This window comes from Phascolarctos cinereus, unplaced genomic scaffold (genome assembly GCF_003287225.1).
Source record: "Phascolarctos cinereus isolate Bilbo 61053 unplaced genomic scaffold, phaCin_HiC Scaffold_5;HRSCAF=322, whole genome shotgun sequence".
Taxonomy (NCBI): Eukaryota; Metazoa; Chordata; class Mammalia; order Diprotodontia; family Phascolarctidae; genus Phascolarctos; species Phascolarctos cinereus.
In genome coordinates, this window is record NW_027555958.1 from 302,635,549 (window position 1) to 302,652,108 (window position 16,560).

The following is a 16,560-nucleotide window of genomic DNA, read 5'->3' on the forward strand; positions in this document are numbered from 1 at the left end:
TAGTCAGTATTCCTTTGGGGGTTGGGTTAAACTTAATGGCTGCTGAAGTGCAGTTCTGTTTCATAAAATTGTTCCAGCATTGAGCAAGAACACATGAAAAAGAAAGAATAAACCAAGTCGGTGGATTTCTTTAATTGCCAGGAAGTTTTATTTGGAATTTGATTAACACTAAGACAAAGGGAAATCTCTATGACAAAGAATTTGAGAACGAAGTATCTTTGGGATCTTGGTATTCAAATCTTGGTGTGAGCTGAACACATGGCTGACAAACTTGGTAACTGAAGGTCAGGCAGGATGATAATGGGGCTTTGGGAGAATAAGTAAGAGTCTGAGCTGATGGATTGAGATAAATACAAAGTTGTCGTCCCCATAAGAGAACAAAGGCAACATAGAGGTGATCGTTGGGTGCTGAGCTTCTGGTTGTCACTTCGAAATGGGTCTCACGTGGATCATTTTGTTGTTACTTGCCCTGAACAAGCTCTTTTTGTAGTGAATGACAGGAAGCAATTAAGTGGTGCCTGTTTGAGATGGGGTGGGGATGGTGGGCAGTTGCAGACAGGTGTGTGAGAGTTCAGCAGCACGATGACCCACAGCAGGCTGGGCGGCAGCAGGTGGTTCTACAGCAAGTGGTCCTGCAACAGCAGGGGCGGCAGCAGGGCTGGCAGCAGCTAGAAATGCAGCAGCTGGGGCGGCAGCAGGGCTGGCAGCAGCTGGACCCGCAGCAGCTGGGGCGGCAGCAGGGCTGGCAGCAGCTGGACCCGCAGCAGCTGGGGCGGCAGCAGGGCTGGCAGCAGCTGGACCCGCAGCAGCTGGGGCGGCAGCAGGGCTGGCAGCAGCTAGAAATGCAGCAGCTGGGGCGGCAGCAGGGCTGGCAGCAGCTGGACCCGCAGCAGCTGGGGCGGCAGCAGGGCTGGCAGCAGCTGGTCAAACAGCAGCAGGGCGGCAGCAGGGCTGACAGCAGCCAGAACCACAGCTTTGGCCACAGCCGGTGGAGCCACAACAGGAGCTGACCATGGTGTTGGGGGATTGAGTTTCTGGGTTGGTTTCCTGGTGAGTGAGTTTCTTGAGTATGGATGTCTGCTGGCCTCATAGACCTCTTTTATACCCCACTTCTAAATGGTTGCCATTGCTAGCTCCTGTTTATTTCCTTATTTGTTTCATGATGTAAAAAAAAAGTGATCATCAGATTAATCAGTAACATTTTTTTAGGTTAAATGTTCTAACTTGGCCAGAACAAAAAAGCAATTGCTTCTCCACTTAAGACTTTTCAATTAATGCTTTATTTTTGAATCACCCCTTGTCTTTTGCCACTTGTTTATGTGCACCTTAAAGCATGTCATCATTGTTAGGACAGTTATTAATAGCAAGTTTTTCCTTCTCTCAAGCCTACATATTACTATCTTCAACATCTTCCCATTGCTCCTAGTTCTGGCCTCTGTGGCCAAGTTGAAGCAACTAAATTCCTGGCTTCAACATGACAGTCCTACAACTGGAGGACAGTTTTCCTGATCCTCAATGTCTTTTCCTGGTCCAAAATAATTAATGTATCCCGCCTGGACTTTTCTTTTAGGTTCTATGCCAGAAAAGAGAGGGGAGGAAGGGGAAGAAGGGGAGGAAGATTTCTGTCATTTGGATAGAGAATAGGAAAATTTCCTTGTCAGGGTGCAGGTGTTTGTTGACTAAGTGGTTTTGTCCCACAACCAAGGAAATGGACCTGGGCCTCAAAGGGAATCAATAAGGTTTCCTTGGTGAGAAATAGAGTTGAGCATAATTGTTCTGTTCCTTGTTTTGGAGTCAAAATAAGGGAAGTGAGAGAGATAGTGGCCCACAGTGTGATTATTGTTAAGGTATGCCAAATTAAAGTGAGCATTATGACTGTATTTATAACGACCTTCCTCCATAGTGTTTGTTCCTAGTGATCTCCACATATACTACAGCAGGTTGTGGTCACCATGACTGGCTTTGCTCTGCTGAGGAGCATTTGGAATGTATGGTTCTTGCTGAATTAGTGAAAGAGAAAGACTATAAGCTTTTGAAGGTGATTGCTCTCTGTTCCATTTGGTGGTGGCAGAAGAAATTTGCCAAGAAATTAAAACATCCTTCTGTTTTGGGCTACTTGGGCTCACTTAGACATGGGTGTGAATAATAGACATGAGAAATTCTATGTCTGCGATGAATGTCAATGGGTCCCTATTTGTGGGCATGTCCATTGCATTTTGGAGATGGAAGAAAACTTAGAGGTAATATAACCCAATCGTTGCCTTTTAGAACCAAGGCAACTGAGACTTAGAGAAAGGAAATGTTTTCCCTTAGGATACATCCCCAGAGAAATAGCAGAATTGTGTCAGATGATCCTTCACCCTTAAAATAACCAAGTTTGTCACTGCAGGAGAGAAGAGAAAGGAGAGGAGAGGATCAGAAGGGAAAGGAGGAAAAGAGAGGGGTTAGAAATCAGGGAGGGAAGGGAAGGTGAGGGAAGTGAGAGGAAAGGAGCAGAAAGGAAGATGAGGGCAGGCAAGGGAAGAAGAGGGAATGGAAGGTGAGTTGAGTTGGGGGAAGTGGAAGGAATGTGAGGGAAGGGATATGAAAGAAGGGGAGAGGAAGGAAGAAAGAAGTGGGAAAGGAAAGAAAGGCAAGAGAAGGAGAGGGAAGGGAAGATAAATTTTATCTCCCTCCTCTCTTTGTAGAGGTGGAGGAAAATTGCTTGTGGACCTGATGAATATGTTTGCTAATTTTGATGAACTGTCTCTTTTTTCCCTCCTCATTTTTATTATTTTGTTTATAAGACGTGGCCAATTGAGTAGGAAAAAAGGAGGGGCACATTCATAAATGATGTTGATAATACAGATATCAATACAAATTTGTAAAAGGTTAAGTTCTGGCAAGATGGTGGAGAAAAGCTTGGGTCTCTCCACAGCTCTCCCCCAAACCCCTCCAAACAACTTTAAACAGTGTCCCAAGACAAATTCTGAAATGGCAGAACACACAAGTGGATGGGAAGGAGCAACTTTCCCAATCAAGACAATTTTTAAGGTTGACAGGAAAGGTCTGCTGCACCAGGATGAGAGTGGACCACAGTCCAATACAGGCTGTGCCCATCAAACAGCAGTGGCCTTTGGGGCAACTGAATCAGTGATGGCAGTGCAGGGTTTCTGGACTTCTCAGGCATAGATAGTAAGAGAGGTCACACAACTGGTCAGAAGGAGATTACAGGGTCCACTTGCTGCACAAGGGGTAGAGCTCTATTGAATTGCCCATATATGGATTTGAGTCACAGTCCTGGGCCTCAGTCTCAGGGTGAAGAAGAGCACTAACATATCACTGCTCTGGCCACAGGGGACCTGGGATGCTGGACACAGTTCCAGGGTGGAAAAAACTGCTTGTGATCCCTCGCAGATGAGAGCACAGTCCAGGAGAGTTGCAAACACACCTCTCCTTAGATCAAGCTTCTTTGGAAGAAACGAAAATTTACAGGTCTCCAGAATAGCCTATTTAAACAGCCACACCAAACCCCGGAAGCTCAGGATGGTGCCCCCTCCACCCTGCAAGCAGAGACCCACTTTACCATAGAGGTAAAAGTTGAGAAAAAGGCTAAAAAATGAGCAAACAGCAGAAAAATATCCTGAGCATAGAAAGTTGATGTGGTGACAGGAAAATCAAAACACACGCTCAGAAGAAAACCACAAAGTCAAAATTGCTACCTCCAAAGCCTCAACGGAAAATAAGGACTGGCTGCAGGCCATGAAAGAGTAAAAAGGAATTAAAAGTGTTTTTAAAGGTATAAGAAAGAGAGGTAGAAGACAAACTGGGAAGAGAAATGAGAGTGATGCAAGACAATCATGAAAAATGTGCCAACAGCTTGGTAAAGGAGGCACGCACATGTGCGCGTGCACACATGAACACACACACACACACACACACACACACACACACACACAAAACCATACTGAAGAAAATAGCACCTTAAAAAACAGAATAGGCCAAATAGTAAAAGATGCACAGAAATACAGTGAAGAGAAGGCCTTGAAAAGCCGAGTTGGCTAACGGGAAAAAAAGGCATACGAAAATTCACTTCATGAGAAGAACTCCTTAAAAAGCAGAAGTAGTCAAATGGAAAAAAGGTTTACAAAAATTCACTGAAGACAAGTACTCCTTATAAAGGAGAACTGGCCAAATTGAAAAGGTGGCACAAAAGCTTACTGAAGGAAATAACTCCTTAAAAATTGTAATCTGGGGAGTGGAAGCTAATGACTTTATGAGACATCAAGAATGAGTTAAAAAATCATAAGAATGAAAAAAATAGAAGAAAAAAAGAAATATCTCTTTGAAAAAACAACTGACCTGGAAAATAGATCCAGGAGAGATAATTGAAAACTTATTGGACTACCTGAAAGCCGTGATCAACAAAAGAGCCTAGACATCATTTTTCAAGAAATCATCAAGGAAATCTGCCCTGATAATCTAAAACCAGAGGGTAAAATTGAAATGAAAAGCATCCACCAATCATCTCCTGAAAGAGATCCCAAAGTGAAAACTTCCAGGAATATTATGGCCAAATTGCAGAGCTCCCAGGAGAAGGGGGAAATACTGCAAGCAGCCAGAAGGAAACATCCTAGTATCCTGGAGCCACAGTCAGGATAACACAAGATTTAGCAGTTCCTACACTGAAGGATCAGAGGGCTTAAAATATGATATTCCAGAGGGCAAAAGAGCTAGGATTACAACCAAGAATTGCCTGCCCAGAAAAACTAGGTATAAATCTTCAGGTGGAAAAAATGGACATTTGACGAAATAGAGGACCTTCGAGAATTCCTGATGAATAGAGCAGAGCTGAATAGAAAATCTGACTCTGAAGCACAAAACTTAAGAGAAGCATAAAAAGAGAAAACAGGAAAGAGAATCATAAGGGATTCAATGAGGGTAAACTGTTCATATTCTTACATGGGAAAATGGTACTTGTAATTCCGAAAAACTTTCTCATTATTAGGGCAGTTAAAGGGAGTATACATAGATGGAGGGAAGAGGTATGATTTGAATGTGATGGGATGATTGTCTAAAAACATTAAATTAAGGGGTGAAAAAAAGAATAGACTGGGAGAAAGTGAAAAGGGGAAATAAAATGGGGTAAATTGGCAGACATAAAAGAGTTCACAAAAGAGCTTTTACAGTGGAGGGGAAAGATGGGGGAAGTGGGGCAGGGAAGTGAGTGAACCTTACTCTCATTGGAGTTGTCTCCAAGAAGAAATAACATATACAATCCAGCTGGATGTAGAAATCTATCTTACCGTACAGGAAAGCAGGAAGGCAAGTGGATAAGAAAAGCGAGGTGCTGGTAGAAGGGAGGGCCAGTAGCAGGGAGGCAAAATTCAGAAGCAAAACACTTTTGATAATGGACAGGGTGAAAGGAGAGACAGTAGGCTAAACAAGGGGAAAGTAGAATGGAGTGAAACATGTAGTCATCATAACTGTGGAAAAAATTTAGTGTGTTTCTCCAATAAAGACCTCATTTCTCAAATTTATAGAAATAAGAACCATTCCTCAATTGATAAATGGTCAGAAGATATGAACAGGCAGTTTTCAGATGAAGTGACCAAAACTATCCATAGTCATACAAAAAAAATTCTAAAACACTGTTAATTAGGGAAATGCAAATTAAAACAACTCTGAGCTACCAACCCATACCTATCAGGTTGACTAATATGACAGAACTTGAAAATGATGAATGTTGGAGGGCATATGGAAGAATGGAGACACTAAGGCATTGTCGATGAAGTTGTACAGTGATTCAACCATTCTGTGGACAAATTTGTAACTGTGCCAAAGCCATGAAATCATGCATACCCTTTGATCAAGCAACACCACTACGAACTCTAATCCTCAAGAGATGAAAAAAAAGAGGTAAAAGACCTATACATACAAAAATATTCATAGCAATTGTTTTAGTGGTGGCAAAGAACTGGGGATTGATGAAAGCAGAGAATATTTCCCTTAAAGCACGAAAGGATAAATTGAATTGCTTTGCTTGAGTTTACCCCACAAATTTAATATGCAACTGTTTAGAATTATGTGATACACAAAGCAAATGAACTATGCTGTTCTAGCACCACCCTTTTCATCATCATCCTAGAATTTCAAATTCTCTTCTTCACCAGGCACTAAAATTACTGTTAGTGGAACATGCTGACCATGAAAGGAGAATTTTCTTGTAGTAAAAGTAATATTATTCTTTAGGATCGGTTCTAGCTTTTTTAGGTCCTCCTATTTAAGTTAATCTTGAGACAGCATAGACTGTAAAACTGCACTTTGTAATTCCAAGCATGTTGCAATTTTACCAATGCTCTCCTTTTGCTCTTCTGTGAATCCATATTTACTGTGTTGAGCCTGAGATTTTTTTTTCTGAAGATGTCTTACTGATGTGTGATCCTCATCTATCATCTCTGCCAGCAGCCTCCATGAGTTGAAGTCAGTAGCCCTTCAAGAGCTGGTGTCCCAGTGCTGAAAAAGCTTCCGGATCTCCTCTGACCTGGATTATTCAGTCCTTTTCCAGCCCCACTTTGCTCATACCTGAAGGCTCTAGGGAGTCATCACCACTGGCTCACTCTGTTGGAGGAATTGCTTCATTCATTGTTGATGTCACCACCACCTCCTCCCACTCAAGAGCCACTTGAAAATTTGTTTTTCACATGCAAATGGAAAGGAGGTCACATCTTTAATTGTTTCTATGACCAATAGTAATCTCAATCAAGCTGAACCCTCTTGTCCATCAGTGATCATCAGTGAATCAGAAAGGACTGCCAGGAGCAACCCCCCTGTCCCTGTACCCAATCATTGCTTTAACTGTACATGGAATATCAGTCAATTAGTCAATATATATCGTTAAGTGACTACTAGGTTCCAGACACAGTACTGGGCCCTGGGGGTAGAAATAATGGAGAGACAGCATAAAAGCAATAATGCAGAAACAAGGTATGTAGAGAGCATGGACAGAGGGTAGGCATTAGAATTTAGGAGGACCCAGACTTTTCTCAAGTCTACTTAGCTCTAGAAACAAGGGGCGATTTTACCAGACATAAACACTTCCCAAGGTGCCTTCACCATACATGAAACTACATCTCTTGTGAGTCACAGGATGATACATAGATAAAACAGAGTGACATCAAAGGCTGGCCTGGGCTGTCTATCACATGAGGACTAGAAGGTGGAGGCAGGAAAACAAAAATGAACAGAGGTGATGCCCCTAACCAACCTGATTTCAAAGAAGAAGTCACATTATAAGCATGTTGTTCAGACATAGATGGGGAGATAGCCTCTGAGGTTGCTTCCAGTTCTGATATTCTGTGTGACCTAGTCATATGGATTTAATCAGATCTGTAGAAAAGTAGACGAATGGTAACAGGTTAGAGGAAATAAGTTTCTTCCCCCCCTCATTACAGAAATTATCTAAATTGAGGGTCATTTTTCCCTCTTGCTAAACAATAACGAGGAAATAAGCTATTACTGGTGATGGCTGCCATTCAGGATGGTATAAAAGAGCCCTGTGGGGTCAGGAGACTTTCAAACTCAAGTCACCCACTCACCTGGAAACAAACCCAGAAGCTCAATCCACCAACACCATGGTCAGCTCCTGTTGTGGCTCTACCTGCTCTGGCCAGAGCTGTGGCTCTGGCTGCTGTGCCCCCTGTTGCTGCAGGACTGGCTGCTGCTTCCGACCTCCCTGCTACCAGAGCACCTGCTGCAGGACCAACTGCTACAGGCCCACTTGCATTGTGTCCACCTGCTGCCGCCCTAGCTGCTGTGGGTCCAGCTGCTGCCAGCCCTGCTGCCGCCCCAGCTGCTGTGGGTCCAGCTGCTGCCAGCCCTGCTGCCGCCCCAGCTGCTGTGGGTCCAGCTGCTGCCAGCCCTGCTGCCGCCCCAGCTGCTGTGGGTCCAGCTGCTGCCAGCCCTGCTGCCGCCCCACTTGCTGCCAGACCACCTGCTGCAGAACCACCTGCTGCCGCCCAGCCTGCTGTGGTTCCTCTTGCTGCTAAATGTACAGACCAGCATATGACTGTTCACCATCCTCAACCCACCCCTGGGAGACATCAGTTCTCTTAATCATGTGAATCAGTATGAGTAGAGTTTGTATAGTTCACCACTTCTAAGCTGATCACAAGAGACCCATTTGGAAACCTTCAGCAGTGGCTGGCTATTTAGGTTCCTTCTTCAGTGCGACTGTCACCTCTCTGTTGGTCTCTCCTTCTTGCGTGGTTAAGAACTTTGAATTTGATGTTGAGCTTCTCAGGTCAAGCCCTAACCTAATACTCCAATCTTCTTGTCCTCCCTTTTGGCTTTCAATCACCAGATTATGCTGTTTGAGAAGAAAGTTCACTGCTAGACTTTATCTCACCCTAAGATTTCAGTACTGAGATTCCAAAGATTTTTCCTTACTACATTCCCTCTTATGCTGATTTTCCATTGTCTTCAGGCCTGGCAATTTCCAAATAAAACTGAGGTTTCCTGGCAATAAACAAACAAGCCACAAAGCCAAGTGGCTTTGCTAATTCTTTCTTACTTTGTGTTTTTTCTTAGTACTTGGGCAATTCATAGACTCACATAATCCACACCCATCTAGTCCCTCTGCTTAAAGACCTTCAAAGAGGAATAACCTACCACTTCCCAAGGCAGCCCCTTCTACTTTGAGGCAGCTCCAACTGTTTGGAAGATTTTCCCAAACGTGAGAGCTAAATTTTCCCATTTGCAACTTCCTGCCTTGGCTCTGGGTTCTGCCATTTGTGTCCAAACAGAGTAAGTCTGACTTCCCCATGACATTACTTTAAATACTTGAAGACAGATTTTGTATCCCTCCTGATCTTCTTTCCTCCAAGATAAACATCCCAATTCTTTCAGCCTGTGCTCTTGTGACATGGACTTTAGGTCTTTCACCATGCTTACCTCCCTCCTGTTTGTTCTCCATTTTAAAGAGGAGACCATGGGCCAAGTCGATTTCCATCACATTGGTGCTGCAGGATGTTTGTCTGCCTGGGGCCCCTGCAGTGTTCTCTCCCTCCTTTCTGCTAATGCGTTGGGAGATTCCTTTGCAGTGGAGTGGCGAGACTCCTGGTGATTTCCTGAGCTGGTTTCCACCGGTTCCCCCAACCCTCACTGAGGCACTCGGAGGTCCAGATGTTGGTGTTTGCCTGCTCTACCACCTGGGCTTCAGGAGTTCTTCACAATTGTAGGCTTCAGGGCTCCTACAGCTCACCTGGTGTTGGGCTGGAATGAGCAAGGCCAGGGCATTGGGAAGCCTTTATGTTATTTTATTCAGCTCCTTTCAGATGAATGCCACAGGATACTTGTCCCCCTGGGGCTCCTTGCAGTTCTGCCTCCCTTATTTTTTGCTGAGGCACTGGGAAAACTGTTTGCTGGGCTGCTGCACTGCTGCTCCTCGTCTTTCTTCTAGTGCAGGTGTTCCAGGGTTTTTTTTTTCTGGGGTGATATTTTCTGGGTTTTCAGAGGTTGATAGGTGAGAGTGAGAGTGACTGCCTTTTCACTCCACCATGTTGGCTCCCAGAAGCAGAACAGAGTAATGTTACTTTCAATAGAAGAAAGAAGTATGATTGATTACCACTGCTATTTTTTGTTCCATCAATGGTGGTGAATGATCAGCGGTGTTGTCAGTAGTTGGCGAAATATTTGAAATGTTGCATACTGTTTTCTGACTCTCTGATATCCATCGAGATCAGAATGGAAAAATGTAAGAGCAGAGAGTCTTTGTTTTTATCTTTGAGTTGCCAGAGTCCCCCAGAGTGTGGTATTTACTACAGAGGTATTTAAGTAAGGGAACAGAGGAGGTCGTTAATGCCTGCTTGTGGAATGACATTGATCTGCAAAGCCATAATAATTGAGCAGAAAGAAAAGATGTAACTTTGTTACTTTGATGAAGGCAATGCACCACATTCAGAGACTTACTACCTGCTCTGCGATCTGTACTGAAAATATTGCCCAAACATTTGCATCTGTATTCGTCCCTTCTCCAGCACTCATACACTGACAAAAGCCACTGCCAAGAGAGAGGCAACCTGCCGTTTTGGTGCATCAGTCCACCTAGGGAAAGCAAGAGAAAAGATGCCACCAAGATGTTGGGACAAGGCCATGTGGAGACTGTTGGAAGAATGTAACAACCTTGTTGGACACTTGTCCTACATGGGGGGAGATCCCAAGATATCATGAGACTTTTTTCAGGGAGATGAAGGCATGGTGTAGAGAGCATAAGAGCAGTCAGAGGTAGGTGTGGGAGGAAGTCATCTGGGATGCAGCCTCTGGGAGTGGGTAGAGGGGAGTCAGCTCCTGGTGCATTCTGATTTTAGGTAATTGATATTTGAGGGCCAGCTATGGGGCATCTTTTTCATTAACTGCCCTATTCCCATTCATAATGCATGAGTTCCGAAAGGCTCAGAAAAGCCCATAGTCCAATTGAGAAAGAGAGTAGAGATGAATTTAGAGTTGCTATCGTGGCAAACCTTAAGGCATCATTCTGGGCAATCGCAATGCTTTCTAGTGCTGCCAATGCCATGCCAAAGTTGTAGGCCCTTGGTGAAGCTGTCCTTGGGCCTCCTTTCTTATATCTCTGACTGCAAGGAAGCAGGTAGCACAGAAACGTTTGCAGCAGTTGAATTGTTGGTTAGAATTCCATAGATTCAGGGCATCTGAGAAACCATCTTTTCCTTCATTCCTCAGTTCCTGCTATCCATCCAAAGCCTACCCTCCACGGTAGCATATGAAGTTTGTATGATTCCCGAAAAAATCTCTACATGGCATCAGAGGTGAACATTTGTTGCATGAAGATATTTTGCACTAATAGAAGAATACAATTTTCCCAATTTCGCACTCCTTCCATAAGTGGTGTGCCTTGGCAGATCAGTTGTCTTGCGTAGCCTAGTTCTAAGCTCTGCTCTGAGGAAAGCCTTTTTTGGCGTCAATGGCATTTTCCAGGTAAGAGTGGGAGCAAATTAGAAATGATGCCCGCTTGGAATGTCCTAACAGTTTTCGTCTCTTGATTCTCCATACTACATTGACCACATCTGGAGCTAGGCTCTTTCCCCTTGTTCATAAGCGGTATAAGCGTTAGAAGCATGATAATGATTTTGACTTCTCACCGTTATAACATAAATTTCCTCCCACATCACAATTCGTTCTCTGTGAAATGATCGTTTCCCCTCCTTGGTGAGACGAAGGATCTTCATCCCACAATGACCATTCAACAACTCTATTGGAGATGGGCCCCAACCATTGGACAGTGTGATCCATGGAACACTGCAAGTCACAGAAATCTCAAGGCTAGCTCTGCACAGAAGAAGGCACCTAATGGATGCATTGATTGGTTACATTTGTGTGTGAATGACTTAGCGAAGAAAGAAACCATAATAATGACGTGTCTGGACATTGTGGAAAAACCTAGTGTGCAGAGGCTGGAGAATGACTTGCTAAGTATAGGATAGACGGTATTCCCTTGGGGCATGGGTTCAAGTTCATGGCTGCTGAAAGGGCAGTTGTGTGTTGTTTACAATTGCTTGGGCATTGACCAAGGACACATGAAAAAGAAAGGATTCACCAAGTCGCTGGATTTCTTTAATTGCCAGGAAGTTTTATTTGGAATGGGACCAACACTAAGACCAAGGCAAATCGCGGTGAGAGGGAAAGGGAATTTGAGAAAGGAACATCATTGGCATCTGCGTAGTCACGTCCCGGTGTGGGTGAAGAAGATGGCCAAGAGCGTTCTTCTTCTCAATGGGCAGAATGTGGTGGCTGGAGGTCAGGCAGCAAGATAATGGGGGTTAGGGAGAAAAGCGAAGAGTTTGAGTGGCTGGATTGAAATCAAATAACAGTTTGGTGTGCACGAAGGACAAAGGCAAGAGAGAGGTGAGAGTTGGATGATGAGTTTCTGGTTGTCACGTCCGAAGGGGTCTCAGGTGGGTCAGTTTGTCATGGTTGGTCCTGAACATCGTCTTGTGGTAGTGAAGGAGAGGATGCAAAGAAGTGGTGCCTGTTTGAGAAGAGGTGGGGGCTGGTGGGCAGTGTGAGAAGTAGGTGTGAGAGCTCAGCGGCAGGACGAGCCACAGCAGGCTGGGCGGCAGCAGGTGGTTCTGCAGCAAGTGACCTGGCAGCAGCGGGGGCGGCAACAGGGTTGGCAGCAGCTAGAAGTGCAGCAGCTGGGGCGGCAGCAGCTGGACCCACAGCAGCAGGGGCGGCAGCAGGGTTGGCAGCAGCAGGGCTGACAGCAGCAGCAGGGCCGGCAGCAGGTGCTCACACAGCAGCAGGGGCAGCAGCAGCAGCAGCAGGGCTGACAGCAGCCAGAGCCACAGCTTTGGCCACAGCCGGTGGCGCCACAACAGGAGCTGACCATGGTGTTGGTGGATTGAGTTTCGGGGATGGTTTGCAGGTGAGTGAGTTTCTGGAGTATGGATGTCTGCTGGCCTGCTAGACGCCTTTTATACTGCCTTCTCATTAGCTGCTATTTCTGGGTCCGCTTTACTTCCTTCTTTCTTTTCCCCCGTGATCAAAAAGGGATAATCAAATTAGTCAGTGGCATTGTTGGGGGATAAGTCTCCTAGCTTGGAGAGAAGAAGGCAACTGCTTCTCCAATTCAGACTTTCCCAATGTATGATTGATTTCTCAATCACCCCTTGCCTCTTGTCCCTTGTCAATATCTGCCTTGAAGCACTTCATCAATGTTAGGACAACTCTTAGTTCGAAGTTGTTCCTTCTCTCAAAGCTCACTATGCCCGTCCTCAACATCTTCCCATTGCTGCTAGTTCTGGCCTTTGTGGCCAAGCAGTAGAAACCTAGTTCCTGGCTTCCCCATGACAGGCCTATGACTGGACGACCGTTGTCTTGAATGCCCAAAGCCTTCTCCTGGTTCAGTCAAACAATGAATACATTCTTCCTGGACTTTTCTTTGAGATTCTATGCTAGGAAAGAGGCAGAGCAGGCGAAGAAGATTTCTCTCCTTTGCATGGGGAATAGGAAAACTTCCTAGTAAGGGTGCAAATGGTCGTTGTCCAAACGGCTTGACACTACGAGCAAGGAAATGGACCAGGGGCTGAGAAGGAACGAACAGTGTTTCCTTGGTTGGAAATAGAGGTGAGCATAATTGTCGTGGTATTTGTTGTGCAGTCAAAAAAAGGGAAGTGAGAGAGATAATGGCCCAAGGGCTGTTTTTTGTGTGAAGTGATGACAAATTCAAGTTGGCACTATGACTAGAGGCATCACTCCTTCCTCTACAGTGTTTGTTCCTAGGGATCTCCACCTATGCCGCATTAGGTTCTGCTCAAAATGACTGGCAGAGAAGTCATTTCACTTCATGCTTTCCGAACACATAAACGAGTTTTCAAGAGAGATTGTTTGATTGATTGACCAAGGGATAGAGCCATTCCTCCAAATGGAATCTGGAGAGACACATAACCTAGTTATCCACAGTGGTGGTTTTTCCTGCCAATCTTCAAAAACGTAAGATCCCTGAGCATCCTAGAAATCGCATCTTCAGCAAAATAGCTCGTGATGAGGATTCTGGAATCCCTGGAAATGCTTTCTATGTTTCCTTTGGTGATAACCTTTTTTCCCCCGGTGAGTCACCTGGAGTGGATAATGACCACCAGGAATGACAGGTCTCAAGGGGCATTTTGTCCCACCCTTGGTAACTGCTCTGGGAAGAAAGTAGCCTTTGTCATCATTCATAGATCACAGCCACTTTTCTTTGATCCAAATTTGGGAGAACATCATGGGCTGTGTGCACTTCATCTCTAGGTCCACTGGAGCCCTCAGGCTACAGTTTCTCACTCCTGCTCTAAAGCTGTCTTTATCTCTTGAGAATAACCCCTACCCCCACTTCCACCCCATGAATCTCAGAACCTTACACAGGAGAAAGAGAGTGAGAAGTACTTGAACTTTCAGTAGGTCACCTTAATTGATTGACCAGAAATTGAACAAGCAGAGAAACCTGCCTTAAGTTCTTAAGATAAGGTGGTATGCTCCTTCTTCCTTCCCTATGCCCCAGTTATATACTATTTTCTCCAAATAGAATTCAAGTTCCTTCAAAACAGGTCCTGTGAAAGTGTTTTTGTTTGTCTGTAGCAATCCACCATTCCTACTCCCGTGTCTGCTATATAAAACCCTTTAGTTCTCTTTATTGAACTAATGAATCAATTAGTCAAAAGAAATAATGGAGAAGAAACTGAATAACAAAATAGACTCTTTAGTACAGTCAAAAAAGAAAACCTCATCAAAGTTCATAAAATCTCTCAATTATGATAGAACATGCAGCACTCAGGCACATGGTTGGTTTCAAGGAAAAGAGAAAACAAAACAAAAGAAAACAATACTCTACACATCCTATTGGTGCTCTATCAAATACTAAGGCATAGTTACTTCTCCCTGTTGTATAACATTCTCACGTTGGATGAAGTGGTTGCATTCCCTATGTCCCAAGAACTTGGGTTTAAATATATCTCTATTATTCCATTCTAGATAATCATGAATCTCAACTCAGGCTTTGGCTCCTACTCCCCTACCCAGATGCTTTCTGTTTCTGTTTTGTTGTCTTGTTGTTTTTTAGTATTGTTTGTTTGTTTTTTACAATGTCTCATTCAGAAAACTACAGCTTTGCTTCCCCAGAAGGGGAATACAGGAGTCTGAGAAGCAAACTTCAGAGTCATTAAGTGAGCTTTTTAATTTCTCCAAGGCAATCCAGTTTTCTTCAGCTCCCTATTATCACTTCAGTGGTAGAAAAGAAATAGAGAATGCAAAGAATCACAACACCTTTAGACCATCTACTAACCTTCTTGTAACACAGAAATGGACCACGGACCTAGAAGGAATGAACATGGTTTCTTTGGCTATAAGTAGAGTTGAGCTTAATTGTTCTGGTATTTGTTTTCAAGTCAAAATGAGGAGAGTGATAGAGATAATTGCTCAAGCCTGATTGTGTTAACATATGCCTAATTAAAGTGAGCACTGTGACTACATGTATAAGTACCCTCCCCTGTACTGTTTGTTCTTAGCGATTTCCATGTATGCTACAGTAGTTTCATGTCAAAATTATTGGCTTTGCTTTCCTGAGTGAAGAACTTAGATGCATGGGTGTTGCTAGATATGTAAAAGAGAAAGATCATACACTTCTGAAGGGGATTGCTCTCTATTCCCTTGGATTGTGACAAGAAATTTGCCTAAGAAATTGAAATATACTTCACTGTGGAGCTACTTGGGCTTACTTAGATAAGAATGTGAATAAGAGTGGTGAAATACGCTATGTCTAAACAAATTAATTTCAGTTCTCTATTGATGTGGATGTACATTGGATTTTGAAAGTGGTAGAAAGCTTAGAGGTAATATAGCCAAATCCTTGCTTTTGAGAACTAAGGGAACTGAGCCTTAGGGAAAGGAAATGTTTTCCCCTTGGATACACCCCTTAGAAATACCGGATTTGTTTTGGATGATCCATCATAATTACCATAAACGAATTAGGCACTGAAGGAGAGAGGCCAAGAGAATAGAAGAGGATGACAACACAGATGAAGAGAATAGAAAATTAGAGAAAGACAGGAGGTGGACAGAAGTGAGGATCGGAAGGGAAAGGAGGGAAAGAGAGGGCCTTGAAGTATTTGAAGGGATGATGAGGGAAGTGAAAGGAAAGGAAGAGAAAGGAAGCTATTGTCCAGTTTTTTTGATATGGGAGATTTAAACCAGAGAAGTTCAATGACCCATCCAGCAGAGATATCTGCATGCAACAAAATAGGCAGGAGAAATTTTGAGAGAATACATCAATGCTCAAGACCACATCACTCTTTTTCTTTTGATTGTATATGATTTTATTATCTGTAAATTCCCACTTTCAAATTCAGCCTTGCCATCCTTCCCACTCCTAGTCACTGAGAACGAAAGAAATGGAATATACATTCCACGTATAAAGTCAAGGAAAACACATTACCACATTTACCACGGCTTAGGGGAGAAATTACGACAAGGAATTTAAGGAAAGATGTGCTTCAGTCTGAACTCTGAATACATCTGTTTTGTCTTGGCAGGAGAATAGCATTTTTCATCATAAGGACTTAGGAATTGTTGTGGGTCATTGTAACCGTCAGTTACTAAGTCTATTACAGTTATTTTTCAGTCTAATATTGCCCTTAATGGATATATTTTCTCCCTGTTGTGCTCCCTTCACCTTGTATGAATTCATGTAAACGTTCTAAGAATTTTCTGCAATCACCCTTTTCATAATTTCTGACAGTAACATGGTATTCCACCATAATCATATGCCAAGGCTTGTTCAGCCATTCCCCAATTGGTGGGCATCCCCTCAGTTTCCAAATCTTTTCCACCACAAGAAAAAGCAGTTATTATCAAAATTTTTGTGCAGGTGGGTCTTTTTATTTCCCTGGTATAGAGACCTACCAGTAATATTGCTGGGTAAAAACCTATCCGTAGGTGTAGAGCCTTTGGGGCATGTTTTCCACATTTCTCTTAAGGATCGCTAATATGAAGAGGTCAATAATTGAAGCCAACAATCAGTCATTGAACTGTTTA

General features: G+C 43.7%; 1 protein-coding gene across 1 annotated transcript; it reads right to left on the minus strand.

Moving 5' to 3' along the window:
- Window positions 1-571: 571 nt before the first annotated feature.
- Window positions 572-12,382, minus strand: LOC110204404 (uncharacterized). Its single transcript, XM_020980651.1, is given in 3 exon segments — window positions 572-939; window positions 942-973; window positions 12,090-12,382. Coding segments are annotated over 3 exon segments (693 nt in total).
- Window positions 12,383-16,560: the final 4,178 nt, after the last annotated feature.